Here is a 15,162-nt window from a genome sequence, read left to right as displayed (position 1 = left end):
AAAGAAAGACCATGAGATTGTTTGCTGAGAAAGTCTTATTCCCAGTCGTCCACACCTGGAATGTGGATTGCTGGCAGCATACAATTGTGGGCTTCTGCCCATTCCAAGATTTGGACACCTCCTTCATCGTTAAGGAAATCATTGTTCCTCCTTGATGGTTGATGTAGGCGACCATAGTCATATTGTCTGATTGGAATCTGATAAACTGGGACGCACTCAACTGGTGCCAAGCCTTCAGCACATTGAAGATTGCCCTCAGTTTCAAAATATTGATTAGAAGAGTGGACTCCTCCTGAGTCCACAAACCTTGTGCTTTCCAGGCACCCCAGACTGCTCCCCAGCCTGAAAGGCTAGTGTCCGTAGTCACAATCTCCCAGGACGGTCTCAAGAAGCATGTGCCTTGAGACAGGTCATCTTGACAAAGCCACCAAGAGAGTGAATCTCTCAACAGGCTGTCCAATGACCTGTTGGGACAGGGCTGAATGCTCGCCGTTCCATTGTCTTAGCATCCATAGTTGTAAAGGTCTGAGACGGAATCTGGCAAAAGGAATAATGTCCATACAAGACACCATGAGTCCATTCACCTCTATGCATTGGGCCACCAAAGATCTTGAGGCGGCCTGGAGGGCAAGGCACGCTGATGTCAACTTGCGACGTCTCTGATCTGTTAGAAAGATCCTCATGGATACTGAGTCTATAACTGTACCCAACAAATTCACCCTGGTATTTGGAGTAAGAGAACTCTTTTCCAAGTTTATCTTCCATCCATGAGACCGAAGGCGACTCAGAAGAAATTCTGAGTGATCTTTTGCCAGACAAAAAGATGGTGCCTGTACCAAGATATTGTGCAGGTATAGGGCTACTGCAATTCCTTGGGATCTGGCTACAGCCATGAGAGCACCCATAACCTTTGTAAATATCCTGGGTGCAGTAGCTAAGCCAAACAGAAGTGCTATGAACTGGAAGTGCTGATCCAGAAAAGCAAACTGTAGGAACTGAAAAAGATCCTTGTGGATCAGAACATGCAGGTATGCATCCTTCAGATCAATGGTAGTCATAAATTGTCCTTCCTGAACCAGGGGAAGGATCAATCTGATCATGTCCATCTTGAAAGAGGGGACAATTAGAAATTTGTTCAGGCACATTAAGTCCAGAATTGGATGAAAAGTTACCTCCTTTTTGGGAACCACAAAGAGGTTTGAATAGAACCCCAGACCTCTTTCTGATGCAGGTACTGGGACTATTACTCCTAAGGAGGATAGATCCCTTACTTAATCTAAAAAGGCTGTCCTCTTCTCTGGTCTTGTAGACAGTCTGGAGAGGAGGAACCTGCACCTGGGCGGAAGAGATTTGAATCCATTCATGTACCCTTGAGATACAATCTCCAGTACCCAAGGGTCCTGAACGTCCTGAAACCAGGCGTCTGAGAAAAACAACAGTCTGCCCCCTACTCGATCTGATCCCGGATCGGGGGCCGCCCCTTGACGCAGATTTGTTATCTGCAGGCTTCTTAGTCTGCTTGGACATATTCCAGGACTGAGCAGGTTTCCAAGTACTCTTGGGTTGCTCAGGCTTGGAGGACGACTGAGTTCTCTGGGACTTGTCCGAACGAAAGGAACGAAAATTAGAAGACTGCTGTCCCTTAGGTCTGTTCTTTTTATCCTGCGGAAGGAAAGCACCTTTCCCTCTGGTAACAGTAGAAATGAGAGAGTCCAGGCCTGGACCAAATAAAACCTTCCCCTTGAAGGGTAAGGAAAGGAGTCTGGATTTAGAAACCATATCCGCAGATCAATATTTCAACCAGAGAGCCCTGCAAGCTAGGACCGCAAAGCCTGAAGCCTTTGCGTTCAGGCATAAAATGTGCATATTCGCATCACAGATAAAGGAGTTAGCTATTCTTAAGGCCTTAATCTTTTCCTGAATATCCTCGAGGGGAGATTCCAACTCAATAAGATCTAACAGAGAGTCACACCAGTAGATGACAGCCACAGCAGCAACCGCTGCCGCTGGTTGAAATATTCTTCTCAGGTAACTTTCCGACTTCTTGTCCATAGGTTCCCTAAAGGAAGAACTACCTTCCAGAGGGATAGTGGTACGCTTAGCTAGCGTCAAAATGGCACCATCCACCTTAAGGATGGAACCCCACAATTCCAGCTGAGAATCAGGGACCAGGAATAACTTCTTAAAACTCTTTCCCATTCACTACTGATAATATTCGCTATGCGAACTGGGACAGTAAAAGTTTGTGGGGCCTTTCTGTCCTCATAAACCCTGTTTAACTTAGGAATCTTAGGTTCCTCAGGTAGTTATGCTTCCGGAACCTCTGAAGTAGACAGAACCTCCAGATGTTCAATCTTAAACCTGAAGGAGGGCTCCTCGGAAGGTGGGGGTTTAGTTAAGGTAGTCTCCAACTCCGAGAGTTCATCCTCTGACGCTACAGAGGTTAACTCATCCTCGGATAATTGAGACATACTGGCTAAATCCGAATGGAAATTAGCGGAATCTAATTCAGAAAAAAACAGAATCTATGTTTACCTGATAAATTACTTTCTCCAACGGTGTGTCCGGTCCACGGCGTCATCCTTACTTGTGGGATATTCTCCTCCCCAACAGGAAATGGCAAAGAGCCCAGCAAAGCTGGTCACATGATCCCTCCTAGGCTCCGCCTACCCCAGTCATTCGACCGACGTAAAGGAGGAATATTTGCATAGGAGAAACCATATGATACCGTGGTGACTGTAGTTAAAGAAAATAAATTATCAGACCTGATTAAAAAACCAGGGCGGGCCGTGGACCGGACACACCGTTGGAGAAAGTAATTTATCAGGTAAACATAAATTCTGTTTTCTCCAACATAGGTGTGTCCGGTCCACGGCGTCATCCTTACTTGTGGGAACCAATACCAAAGCTTTAGGACACGGATGAAGGGAGGGAGCAAATCAGGTCACCTAAATGGAAGGCACCACGGTTTGCAAAACCTTTCTCCCAAAAATAGCCTCAGAAGAAGCAAAAGTATCAAACTTGTAAAATTTGGTAAAAGTGTGCAGTGAAGACCAAGTCGCTGCCCTACATATCTGATCAACAGAAGCCTCGTTCTTGAAGGCCCATGTGGAAGCCACAGCCCTAGTGGAATGAGCTGTGATTCTTTCAGGAGGCTGCCGTCCGGCAGTCTCATAAGCCAATCTGATGATGCTTTTAATCCAAAAAGAGAGAGAGGTAGAAGTTGCTTTTTGACCTCTCCTTTTACCAGAATAAACAACAAACAAGGAAGATGTTTGTCTAAAATCCTTTGTAGCATCTAAATAGAATTTTAGAGCGCGAACAACATCCAAATTGTGCAACAAACGTTCCTTCTTTGAAACTGGATTCGGACACAAAGAAGGCACGACTATCTCCTGGTTAATGTTTTTGTTAGAAACAACTTTCGGAAGAAAACCAGGTTTAGTACGTAAAACCACCTTATCTGCATGGAAAACCAGATAAGGAGGAGAACACTGCAGAGCAGATAATTCTGAAACTCTTCTAGCAGAAGAAATTGCAACCAAAAACAAAACTTTCCAAGATAATAACTTAATATCAACGGAATGCAAGGGTTCAAACGGAACCCCCTGAAGAACTGAAAGAACGAAGTTGAGACTCCAAGGAGGAGTCAAAGGTTTGTAAACAGGCTTGATTCTAACCAGAGCCTGAACAAAGGCTTGAACATCTGGCACAGCTGCCAGCTTTTTGTGAAGTAACACAGGCAAGGCAGAAATCTGTCCCTTCAAGGAACTTGCCGATAATCCTTTCTCCAATCCTTCTTGAAGAAAGGATAGAATCTTAGGAATCTTTACCTTGTTCCAAGGGAATCCTTTAGATTCACACCAACAGATATATTTTTTCCATATTTTGTGGTAAATTTTTCTAGTTACAGGCTTTCTGGCCTGAACAAGAGTATCAATAACAGAATCTGAGAACCCTCGTTTTGATAAGATCAAGCGTTCAATCTCCAAGCAGTCAGCTGGAGTGAGACCAGATTCGGATGTTCGAACGGACCTTGAACAAGAAGGTCTCGTCTCAAAGGTAGCTTCCATGGTGGAGCCGATGACATATTCACCAGATCTGCATACCAAGTCCTGCGTGGCCACGCAGGAGCTATCAAGATCACCGACGCCCTCTCCTGATTGATCCTGGCTACCAGCCTGGGGATGAGAGAAAACGGTGGGAATACATAAGCTAGTTTGAAGGTCCAAGGTGCTACTAGTGCATCTACTAGAGTCGCCTTGTGATCCCTGGATCTGGACCCGTAGCAAGGAACCTTGAAGTTCTGACGAGAGGCCATCAGATCCATGTCTGGAATGCCCCACAATTGAGTAATTTGGGCAAAGATTTCCGGATGGAGTTCCCACTCCCCCGGATGTAATGTCTGACGACTCAGAAAATCCGCTTCCCAATTTTCCACCCCTGGAATGTGGATTGCAGACAGGTGGCAGGAGTGAGTCTCCGCCCATTGAATGATTTTGGTTACTTCTTCCATCGCCAGGGAACTCCTTGTTCCCCCCTGATGGTTGATGTACGCAACAGTCGTCATGTTGTCTGATTGAAACCGTATGAACTTGGCTTTCGCTAGCTGAGGCCAAGCCTTGAGAGCATTGAATATCGCTCTCAGTTCCAGAATATTTATCGGTAGAAGAGATTCTTCCCGAGACCAAAGACCCTGAGCTTTCAGGAGTCCCCAGACCGCGCCCCAGCCCATCAGACTGGCGTCGGTCGTGACAATGACCCACTCCGGTCTGCGGAAGGTCATCCTTTGTGACAGGTTGTCCAGGGACAGCCACCAACGGAGTGAGTCTCAGGTCCTCTGATTTACTTGAATCGTCGGAGACAAGTCTGTATAGTCCCCATTCCACTGACTGAGCATGCACAGTTGTAATGGTCTTAGATGAATGCGCGCAAAAGGAACTATGTCCATTGCCGCTACCATCAAACCTATTACTTCCATGCACTGCGCTATGGAAGGAAGAGGAACGGAATGAAGTGTTTGACAAGAGTTTAGAAGTTTTGTTTTTCTGGCCTCTGTCAGAAAAATCCTCATTTCTAAAGAGTCTATTATTGTTCCCAAGAAGGGAACCCTTGTTGACGGAGATAGAGAACTCTTTTCTACGTTCACTTTCCATCCGTGAGATCTGAGAAAGGCCAGGACTATGTCCGTGTGAGCCTTTGCTTGAGGAAGGGACGACGCTTGAATCAGAATGTCGTCCAAGTAAGGTACTACTGCAATGCCCCTTGGTCTTAGTACCGCTAGAAGGGACCCTAGTACCTTTGTGAAAATCCTTGGAGCAGTGGCTAATCCGAAAGGAAGTGCCACGAACTGGTAATGCTTGTCCAGGAATGCGAACCTTAGGAACCGATGATGTTCCTTGTGGATAGGAATATGTAGATACGCATCCTTTAAATCCACCGTGGTCATGAATTGACCTTCCTGGATGGAAGGAAGAATTGTTCGAATAGTTTCCATTTTGAACGATGGAACCTTGAGAAACTTGTTTAGGATCTTGAGATCCAAGATTGGTCTGAACGTTCCCTCTTTTTTGGGAACTACGAACAGATTGGAGTAGAACCCCATCCCTTGTTCTCCTAATGGAACAGGATGAATCACTCCCATTTTTAACAGGTCTTCTACACAATGCAAGAATGCCTGTCTCTTTATGTGGTCTGAAGACAATTGAGACCTGTGGAACCTCCCCCTTGGGGGAGGCCCCTTGAATTCCAGAAGATAACCTTGGGAGACTATTTCTAGTGCCCAAGGATCCAGAACATCTCTTGCCCAAGCCTGAGCGAAGAGAGAGAGTCTGCCCCCCACCAGATCCGGTCCCGGATCGGGGGCCAACATTTCATGCTGTCTTGGTAGCAGTGGCAGGCTTCTTGGCCTGCTTTCCCTTGTTCCAGCCTTGCATTGGTCTCCAGGCTGGCTTGGCTTGAGAAGTATTACCCTCTTGCTTAGAGGACGTAGCACTTGGGGCTGGTCCGTTTCTACGAAAGGGACGAAAATTAGGTTTATTTTTGGCCTTGAAAGACCTATCCTGAGGAAGGGCGTGGCCCTTACCCCCAGTGATATCAGAGATAATCTCTTTCAAGTCAGGGCCAAACAGCGTTTTCCCCTTGAAAGGAATGTTAAGCAATTTGTTCTTGGAAGACGCATCCGCTGACCAAGATTTCAACCAAAGCGCTCTGCGCGCCACAATAGCAAACCCAGAATTTTTCGCCGCTAACCTAGCCAATTGCAAAGTGGCGTCTAGGGTGAAAGAATTAGCCAATTTGAGAGCACGGATTCTGTCCATAATCTCCTCATAAGGAGGAGAATCACTATCGATCGCCTTTTCTAGCTCATCGAACCAGAAACACGCGGCTGTAGTGACAGGGACAATGCATGAAATTGGTTGTAGAAGGTAACCTTGCTGAACAAACATCTTTTTAAGCAAACCTTCTAATTTTTTATCCATAGGATCTTTGAAAGCACAACTATCTTCTATGGGTATAGTGGTGCGTTTGTTTAAAGTAGAAACCGCCCCCCTCGACCTTGGGGACTGTCTGCCATAAGTCCCTTTCTGGGGTCGACCATGGGAAACAATTTTTTAAATATGGGGGGAGGGACGAAAGGTATACCGGGCCTTTCCCATTCTTTATTTACAATGTCCGCCACCCGCTTGGGTATAGGAAAAGCTTCTGGAGGCCCCGGGACCTCTAGGAACTTGTCCATTTTACATAGTTTCTCTGGGATGATCAAATTCTCACAATCATCCAGAGTGGATAACACCTCCTTAAGCAGAGCGCGGAGATGTTCCAACTTAAATTTAAATGAAATCACATCGGGTTCAGCTTGTTGAGAAATTTTCCCTGAATCTGAAATTTCTCCCTCAGACAAAACCTCCCTGGCCCCCTCAGACTGGTGTAGGGGCATATCAGAACCATTATCATCAGCGTCCTCATGCTCTTCAGTATCTAAAACAGAGCAGTCGCGCTTACGCTGATAAGTGGGCATTTTGGCTAAAATGTTTTTGATAGAATTATCCATTACAGCCGTTAATTGTTGCATAGTAAGGAGTATTGGCGCGCTAGATGTACTAGGGGCCTCCTGAGTGGGCAAGACTGGTGTAGACGAAGGAGGGAATGATGCAGTACCATGCTTACTCCCCTCACTTGAGGAATCATCTTGGGCATCATTTTCAGTGTCACATAAATCACATCTATTTAAAAAAAAAAAAACTCTAAGCCATCTCCGTGGAGATGTTGCCTGTACAACGGCAAAGAGAATGACTGGGGTAGGCGGAGCCTAGGAGGGATCATGTGACCAGCTTTGCTGGGCTCTTTGCCATTTCCTGTTGGGGAGGAGAATATCCCACAAGTAAGGATGACGCCGTGGACCGGACACACCTATGTTGGAGAAATTATGTTTAACCTATCTCTTTCGTTTCCCAGAGATAGGTAAGGCACTCAGGGCTGCAGACACAGCAGATTGTAACTGCGTGATAAAGTCTGCAGGGAAAAAGCCTCCTCCAGTCGGAGTATTAGGCGTGCCGCGGGGAACTGAATGTGAAGCGGTTTGAGGGGATAGGGTAGGCATCTCCCGGACCACAGAATCCTGAGAGGTTGACGGCTCAGAGGGACTAATTACGCTAGTAGGGTTAGCAGATTGAGCACCCATCTTAGACTTTAGAACGGTACCCAGGCAATTGGAACAACATTGAACAGGTGGACAAACCACTGCCTCCGCGCAGTATAAACAGGTATTATTTAGAATAGAAGGTGCAGAACCTTCTAACGTATTATCAGAGTCATCTATTGCTAGAAATGCAATCCCACAGTAAGAAAAACTGTTTTTAAACAACAATTTCTCTGGGACTGTTTTATTAATAAAAAAGAGGCACCTTTATATCCCCAATGGCTGGGGCACTCACCACCTCCTAGACCCAAACATTTATAGAACGCTCTCTATAGAATTGTCAGAGTTCCTGCTTTAGGATTGCTATGAAAACAAATGAGCAGCACCCGATTACATGGTGCGCAAGTCTATTTGAGCCCACACCTTGACAATGTGTTCCTTAGAGAACAAAGCAGTACATATATATATATATATTTATATATATATAGATATATCTCCAAACTGTTCTAAATCAATCTATTAATTAAAGAAGATATCAACCCTTCATCCTATTGAGGTTATGAGGAATCACACTGTGACCCAAATAATCAGAGTCCTTGCTAAATAGCAAAATAAAGTGGACTTGCCCACCAGGATCTATCAGATACAGCCTTTCCGTGGTGTTCTGACAGGGACCTTAGTGTAAAAGGCAAGCAGTGTAACTCGTTAACACTGATTGCCCAGGAGCTGTTAGATAGACAGCCTGGACCGCTTTGCAGAAAAACTTTCCCTGCATCTCCAGACTCTAGCATTCATCAATACTCTCACTAAGAGGTTTATATGATTACTTAAAACTCCAGTCCTTTCTTGAAGGGAACATACCCATTTAAGGACTATCCAAATCTTCTGACACTTCTCTGCCATCCTCCTCTAGTGACAAAATGCAAAGAATGACTGGGGGATGGGGGAAGTGGGAGGGATATTTAAGCCTTTGGCTGGGGTGTCTTTGCCTCCTCCTGGTGGCCAGGTGTTGTATTTCCCAATAGTAAGGAATGAAGTTGTGGACTCTCCCTACCTTATGGAAAGAAAACAACAACAATTACAGAACAAAATGAAGATGTAAATGTAACAAAGAATACATTATTCAGGAAAACACAAACTTATCTACACAAACACCCACAGATACACATACACACACACATACATCCATACAAATACCGAAACACATACCCACACATAAACGCACACATATACACATAAACGCACACACACACACCCTTGCAAACATGTGGGGATGTTTTATATTTAGAGTCTTTTATAACTGTATTTTGAAATCAATATAAGAAAATGCCTAAATGTGATCACATCCAAGAAAGAATGAATTATAGAAACCATTAGTGCTATTTAATGTATCTTTCTTAACAGTTTTTAGCCACCATGCTGTAACCTAAGTTTACTTAACTGATAACAGTAAGGGGGAGTTATAAACGTCACTAGAGTGTGCAAACAATATATATGTGAAATATAGTAGCGCAAAGTCCGATATCTGCATTACCACTTCTAACAACAATTGGGAAAACCAACAATGTTAGAATTAAAGAAAAAGAGGAAACAATACATTATGAAAGTATATTGCAAAGGTGTTTTTACTAAACATAAACATTTGATATATAAATATATATATATATACACACACACAGACAGTATATATAATCTCAGTGTTTAATGTCTTTTTAAGCATGCCCAATATAATCAGATAAACAGGATTTAAAAAGATAAAAGTGTTGAGACGTTCACATACCTTTCCCCTAAGCTCCTCCACTGAGAGATGGTCAGCGTGTTGGTCTATGTTTTCTAAGCATATACTAAAATAGGAAGTCTGATCACCAAGAAATGAAAACGTATCGCCTAAAATACAGATGAACTCATATAAATACAATATCACCTTGAGTCACACATTAACAAATTGATGAGAAACATCAAACATGGTTACATTTTGTAGTTGAGAATATTTGATCACAGGCACAAATAAATGGTTGTTCACCTGCTTGCTGGTTTAATGACCTCCCTTTATCCCCATTTGCTTTTTTGCTACTCAGCCACCATTAAATAATAATACATATCAAGATAAACATACTTTCTCTCCACTTTGCTGCCATGATTTGTTGCTTTAACATCTTCTGTAACTCTTGATATTCCTGAATATCGGCTTCCAGACGCCTGCGCAGGAGAGTTATGGTGTCAAGCTCCTTCTGCAGGCTGCATAAAGAAAAGAAGAACTAAATGTAAAAATGAATGACTAATGAATGAATGATAATTAAAGGGTCATGATACCCAAATGTTGAAACACTTGCAAGTGATGCAGCATAACTGTAAAAAGCAGACTAGAATATATCCCCTGAACATCTCTATGTAAAAAAGGAAGATATTTTACCTCAAAATCTCCTAAGTATTCAAACCCCATTGTAAAGTACTTTAAGCAGCAAATCAGTATGTCTGTCCCGGGACAGGCAAGGGAGTGAGCCTCGTGCACTCTCATGTTATTTCCCTATTCAGTTTAATGAATTTTGCTGTGAAATCTCATGAGATCACAGTAAAATAGTTCATGACCTCAGCACTGTTGATGCTGATTGGCTGCTGTTTATTTCTTCATTTTTTTTCCCTGCAGCTAAGTATAACTTTTTACACAGAACTTACTCTGCTGAGCTGAGGAGATTGTGAGGTAAAATATCTTCCTTTTTTACATAGAGATGCTCAGGTGATATTTTCCTGTCAGCTTTTTACAGCTATGCTGCATCAGTTTCAAGTGATTTAGCATATGAGTATTATGTCCCTTAATGGGACATGAAACCCAACTTTTTTCTTTCATGATTTAGATAATACATTTAGTTTTAAACAACTTTCCAAGATTCTTCTCTTGGCATCTTTTGTTGAAAAGCAATTTGCAGATTTGCAAGAATGTTATCCATTAGCAAGGACCTATTGAACAAACCACCCATTGATTTTACAGACCACTCAGCAAAAATATAAACAGTACCAGCTAAAATCAACCAATACGTTTTTTTCAATATTTGTCCAAATATTATAATTTCAAATCAAATAATGTTAAATGATTAAATTAATTTGTGCTTTAAATAGTTTAAGTGATTTTTATAACAACAGAAAATGTTATAATATTGCTAAGTATTACACTGCCCACATCTCAGAGGCAGAACTTTTTCCACTTTCTGCAATGAGATTTATTTATTTTTTTAGTGAAAAATGTGAAATGAAATTGAATTATAAATAGCACCAGCACAATTGCAATGTAACTAGCATCAGGACATGCTGTTCAACTGAAAGTAGGAGCACTATCCTGAATGGTCCTCGTGCACACTGGGCTGCAGTGCGTGCTCACAAGCCAAGTCAGGAAATAAATCCAGGTTGGTTCTTGCCAAGAAACTACACTACTTTGGTGGGTAGAGCGACACACTGATAAAATGGACAATTTCAAATGAAAAAGGTAAAAAAAAAATATATTTATTATTAATGTTCTCATTTTATAATGCTGTAAAAAAATAATTTATGCTTACCTGATAAATTAATTTCTTACATGGTGGTAAGAGTCCACAATCCATTGCTCCTGGGAATTATCTTCCCTGCCACTAGGAGGTAGCTTCCAAAACCACAAGAGCTCTATATAACCTCTCCCACCTCTATAGTCGTTACTCTGATGAATAGACAAGCAAAAAAGGTAGGAAAGAAATAAAGAGCAAAACAATATAGGAGCCGGGAAAAAGATGGGCCATAACATAAAAAAAACATCACCAAAAACATGGTAGGGTCACGTCGACTCACCACCATGAAAGAAAACATAATTTATGTAAGAACTTACCTGATAAATTCATTTCTTTCATATTAGCAAGAGTCCATGAGCTAGTGACGTATGGGATATACATTTCTACCAGGAGGGGCAAAGTATCCCAAACCTCAAAATGCCTACAAATACACCCCTCACCACACCCACAAATCAGTTTAACGAATAGCCAAGAAGTGGGGTGATAAGAAAAAAGTGCGAAGCAAAAATATAAGGAATTGGAATAAATGTGCTTTATACAAAAAATTCATAACCACCACAAAAAAAGGGTGGGCCTCATGGACTCTTGCTAATATGAACGAAATGAATTTATCAGGTAAGTTCTTACATAAATTATGTTTTCTTTCATGTAATTAGCAAGAGTCCATGAGCTAGTGACGTATGGGATAATGACTACCCAAGATGTGGATCTTCCACGCAAGAGTCACTAGAGAGGGAGGGAAAAAATAAAGACAGCCAATTCCGCTGAAAAAAATCCACACCCAAAATAAAGCTTAAATCTTATAAAGAAAAAAACTGAAAATATAAGCAGAAGATTCAAACTGAAACAGCTGCCTGAAGTACTTTTCTACCAAAGACAGCTTCAGAAGAAGAAAACACATCAAAATGGTAGAATTTAGTAAAAGTATGCAAAGAAGACTAAGTTGCTGCTTTGCAAATCTGATCAACCGAAGCTTCATTCCTAAACGCCCAGGAAGTAGAAACTGACCTAGTAGAATGAGCTGTAATCCTTTGAGGCGGAGATCTACCCGACTCGACATAAGCATGATGAATTAAAGATTTCAACCAAGATGCCAAAGAAATGGCAGAGGCCTTCTGACCTTTCCTAGAACCGGAAAAGATAACAAATAGACTAGAAGTCTTTCGGAAATTCTTAGTAGCTTCAACATAATATTTCAAAGCTCTAACTACATCCAAAGAATGCAATGATTTCTCCTTAGAATTCTTAGGATTAGGACATAATGAAGGAACCACAATTTCTCTACTAATGTTGTTGGAATTGACAACCTTAGGTAAAAATTGAAAAGAAGTTCGCAACACCGCCTTATCCTGGTGAAAAATCAGAAAAGGAGACTCACAAGAAAGAGCAGATAATTCAGAAACTCTTCTGGCAGAAGAGATGGCCAAAAGGAACAAAACTTTCCAAGAAAGTAATTTGATGTCCAATGAATGCATAGGTTCAAACGGAGGAGCTTGAAGAGCCCCCAGAACCAAATTCAAACTCCAAGGAGGAGAAATTGACTTAATGACAGGTTTTATACAAACCAAAGCTTATACAAAACAATGAATATCAGGAAGATTAGCAATCTTTCTGTGAAAAAGAACAGAAAGAGCAGAGATTTGTCCTTTCAAGGAACTTGCAGACAAACCTTTATCCAAACCATCCTGAAGAAACTGTAATATTCTCGGAATTCTAAAAGAATGCCAGGAAAAATGATGAGAAAGACACCAAGAAATATAAGTCTTCCAGACTCTATAATATATCTCCCTAGATACAGATTTACGAGCCTGTAACATAGTATTAATCACAGAGTCAGAGAAACCTCTTTGACTAAGAATCAAGCGTTCAATCTTCATACCTTTAAATTTAAGTATTTGAGATCCTGATGGAAAAAAGGACCTTGCGACAGAAGGTCTGGCCTTAACGGAAGAGCCCACGGTTGGCAAGAGGCCATCCGGACAAGATCCGCATACCAAAACCTGTGAGGCCATGCTGGAGCTACCAGCAGAACAAACGAGCATTCCTTCAGAATCTTGGAGATTACTCTTGGAAGAAGAACTAGAGGCGGAAAGATATAGGCAGGATGATAATTCCAAGGAAGTGACAATGCATCCACTGCTTCCGCTTGATTATCCCTGGATCTGGACAGATACCTGGGAAGTTTCTTGTTTAGATGAGAGGCCATCAGATCTATTTCTGGAAGTCCCCACATTTGAACAATCTGAAGAAATACCTCTGGGTGAAGAGACCATTCGCCCGGATGTAACGTTTGGCGACTGAGATAATCCGCTTCCCAATTGTCTATACCTGGGATATGAACCGCAGAAACTAGACAGGAGCTGGATTCCGCCCATACCAGAATTCGAGATACTTCTTTCATAGCCAGAGGACTGTGAGTCCCTCCTTGATGATTGATGTATGCCACAGTTGTGACATTGTCTGTCTGAAAACAAATGAACGATTCTCTCTTTAGAAGAGGCCAAAACTGAAGAGCTCTGAAAATTGCACGGAGTTCCAAAATATTGATCGGTAATCTCACCTCCTGAGATTCCCAAACCCCTTGTGCTGTCAGAGACCCCCACACAGCTCCCCAACCTGTAAGACTTGCATCTGTTGAAATTACAGTCCAGGTCGGAAGAACAAAAGAAGCCCCCTGAACTAAACGATGGTGATCTGTCCACCACGTCAGAGAGTGTTGTACAATCGGTTTTAAAGATATTAATTGAAATATCTTTGTGTAATCCCTGCACCACTGGTTCAGCATACAGAGCTGAAGAGGTCGCATGTGAAAACGAGCAAAGGGGATCGCGTCCGATGCAGCAGTCATAAGACCTAGCATTTCCATGCATAAGGCTACCGAAGGGAATGATTGTGACTGAAGGTTTCGACAAGCTGATATCAATTTTAGGCGTCTCTTGTCTGTCAAAGATAGAGTCATGGACACAATCTATCTGGAAACCTAAAAAGGTTACCTGTGTCTGAGGAATCAATGAACTTTTTGGTAAATTGATCCTCCAACCATGATGTTGAAGAAACAACACAAGTCGATTCGTATGAGATTCTGCTAAATGTGAAGACTGAGCAAGTACCAAGATATCGTCCAAATAAGGAAATACCACAATACCCTGTTCTCTGATTACAGACAGAAGGGCACCAAGAACCTTTGTAAAAATTATTGGAGCTGTAGCTAGGCCAAACGGCAGAGCCACAAACTGGTAATGCTTGTCTAGGAAAGAGAATCTCAGAAACTGATAGTGATCTGGATGAATCGGAATATGCAGATATGCATCCTGTAAATCTATTGTAGACATATAATGCCCTTGCTTAACAAAAGGCAGGATAGTCCTTATAGTTACCATTTTGAATGTTGGTATCCTTACATAACGATTCAATATTTTTAGATCCAGAACTGGTCTGAAGGAATTCTCCTTCTTTGGTACAATGAAGAGATTTGAATAAAACCCCAGTCCCTGTTCCAGAACTGGAACTGGCATAATAACTCCAGCCAACTCTAGATCTGAAACACATTTCAGAAATGCTTGAGCCTTCGCTGGGTTTACTGGGACACGGGAAAGAAAAAATCTCTTTGCAGGAGGCCTTATCTTGAAGCCGATTCTGTACCCTTCTGAAACAATGTTCTGAATCCAAAGATTGTGAACGGAATTGATCCAAATTTCTTTGAAAAAACGTAATCTGCCCCCTACCAGCTGAGCTGGAATGAGGGCCGCACCTTCATGTGGACTTAGGAGCTGGCTTTGATTTTCTAAAAGGCTTGGATTTATTCCAGACTGGAGATGGTTTCCAAACTGATACCGCTCCTGAGGATGAAGGATCAGGCTTTTGTTCCTTGTTGTGACGAAAGGAACGAAAACGATTATTAGACCTAAATTTACCTTTAGATTTTTTATCCTGTGGTAAAAAAGTTCCTTTCCCTCCAGTAACAGTTGAGATAATAGAATCCAA

At 42.2% G+C, this 15,162-nt stretch overlaps 1 protein-coding gene across 2 annotated transcripts in view; it reads right to left on the bottom strand.

Moving 5' to 3' along the window:
* CDK5RAP2 (CDK5 regulatory subunit associated protein 2) overlaps nt 1-15,162 on the bottom strand; it is a 538,634-nt gene that overhangs the window by 310,345 nt on the left and 213,127 nt on the right. For both annotated transcript variants that reach the window (XM_053695716.1, XM_053695717.1), the window contains 2 exons: nt 9,759-9,880; nt 9,423-9,529 (listed from right to left, as the gene is read on the bottom strand). In XM_053695716.1, coding sequence (XP_053551691.1) covers nt 9,423-9,529; nt 9,759-9,880 — 229 coding nt within the window. The remainder of the gene's footprint in view (nt 1-9,422; nt 9,530-9,758; nt 9,881-15,162) is intronic.

This window comes from Bombina bombina, chromosome 12 (assembly GCF_027579735.1).
Source record: "Bombina bombina isolate aBomBom1 chromosome 12, aBomBom1.pri, whole genome shotgun sequence".
Taxonomy (NCBI): Eukaryota; Metazoa; Chordata; class Amphibia; order Anura; family Bombinatoridae; genus Bombina; species Bombina bombina.
Note: the sequence above shows the minus strand (reverse complement) of the source record. Positions and strands in the feature narration are given on the sequence as shown.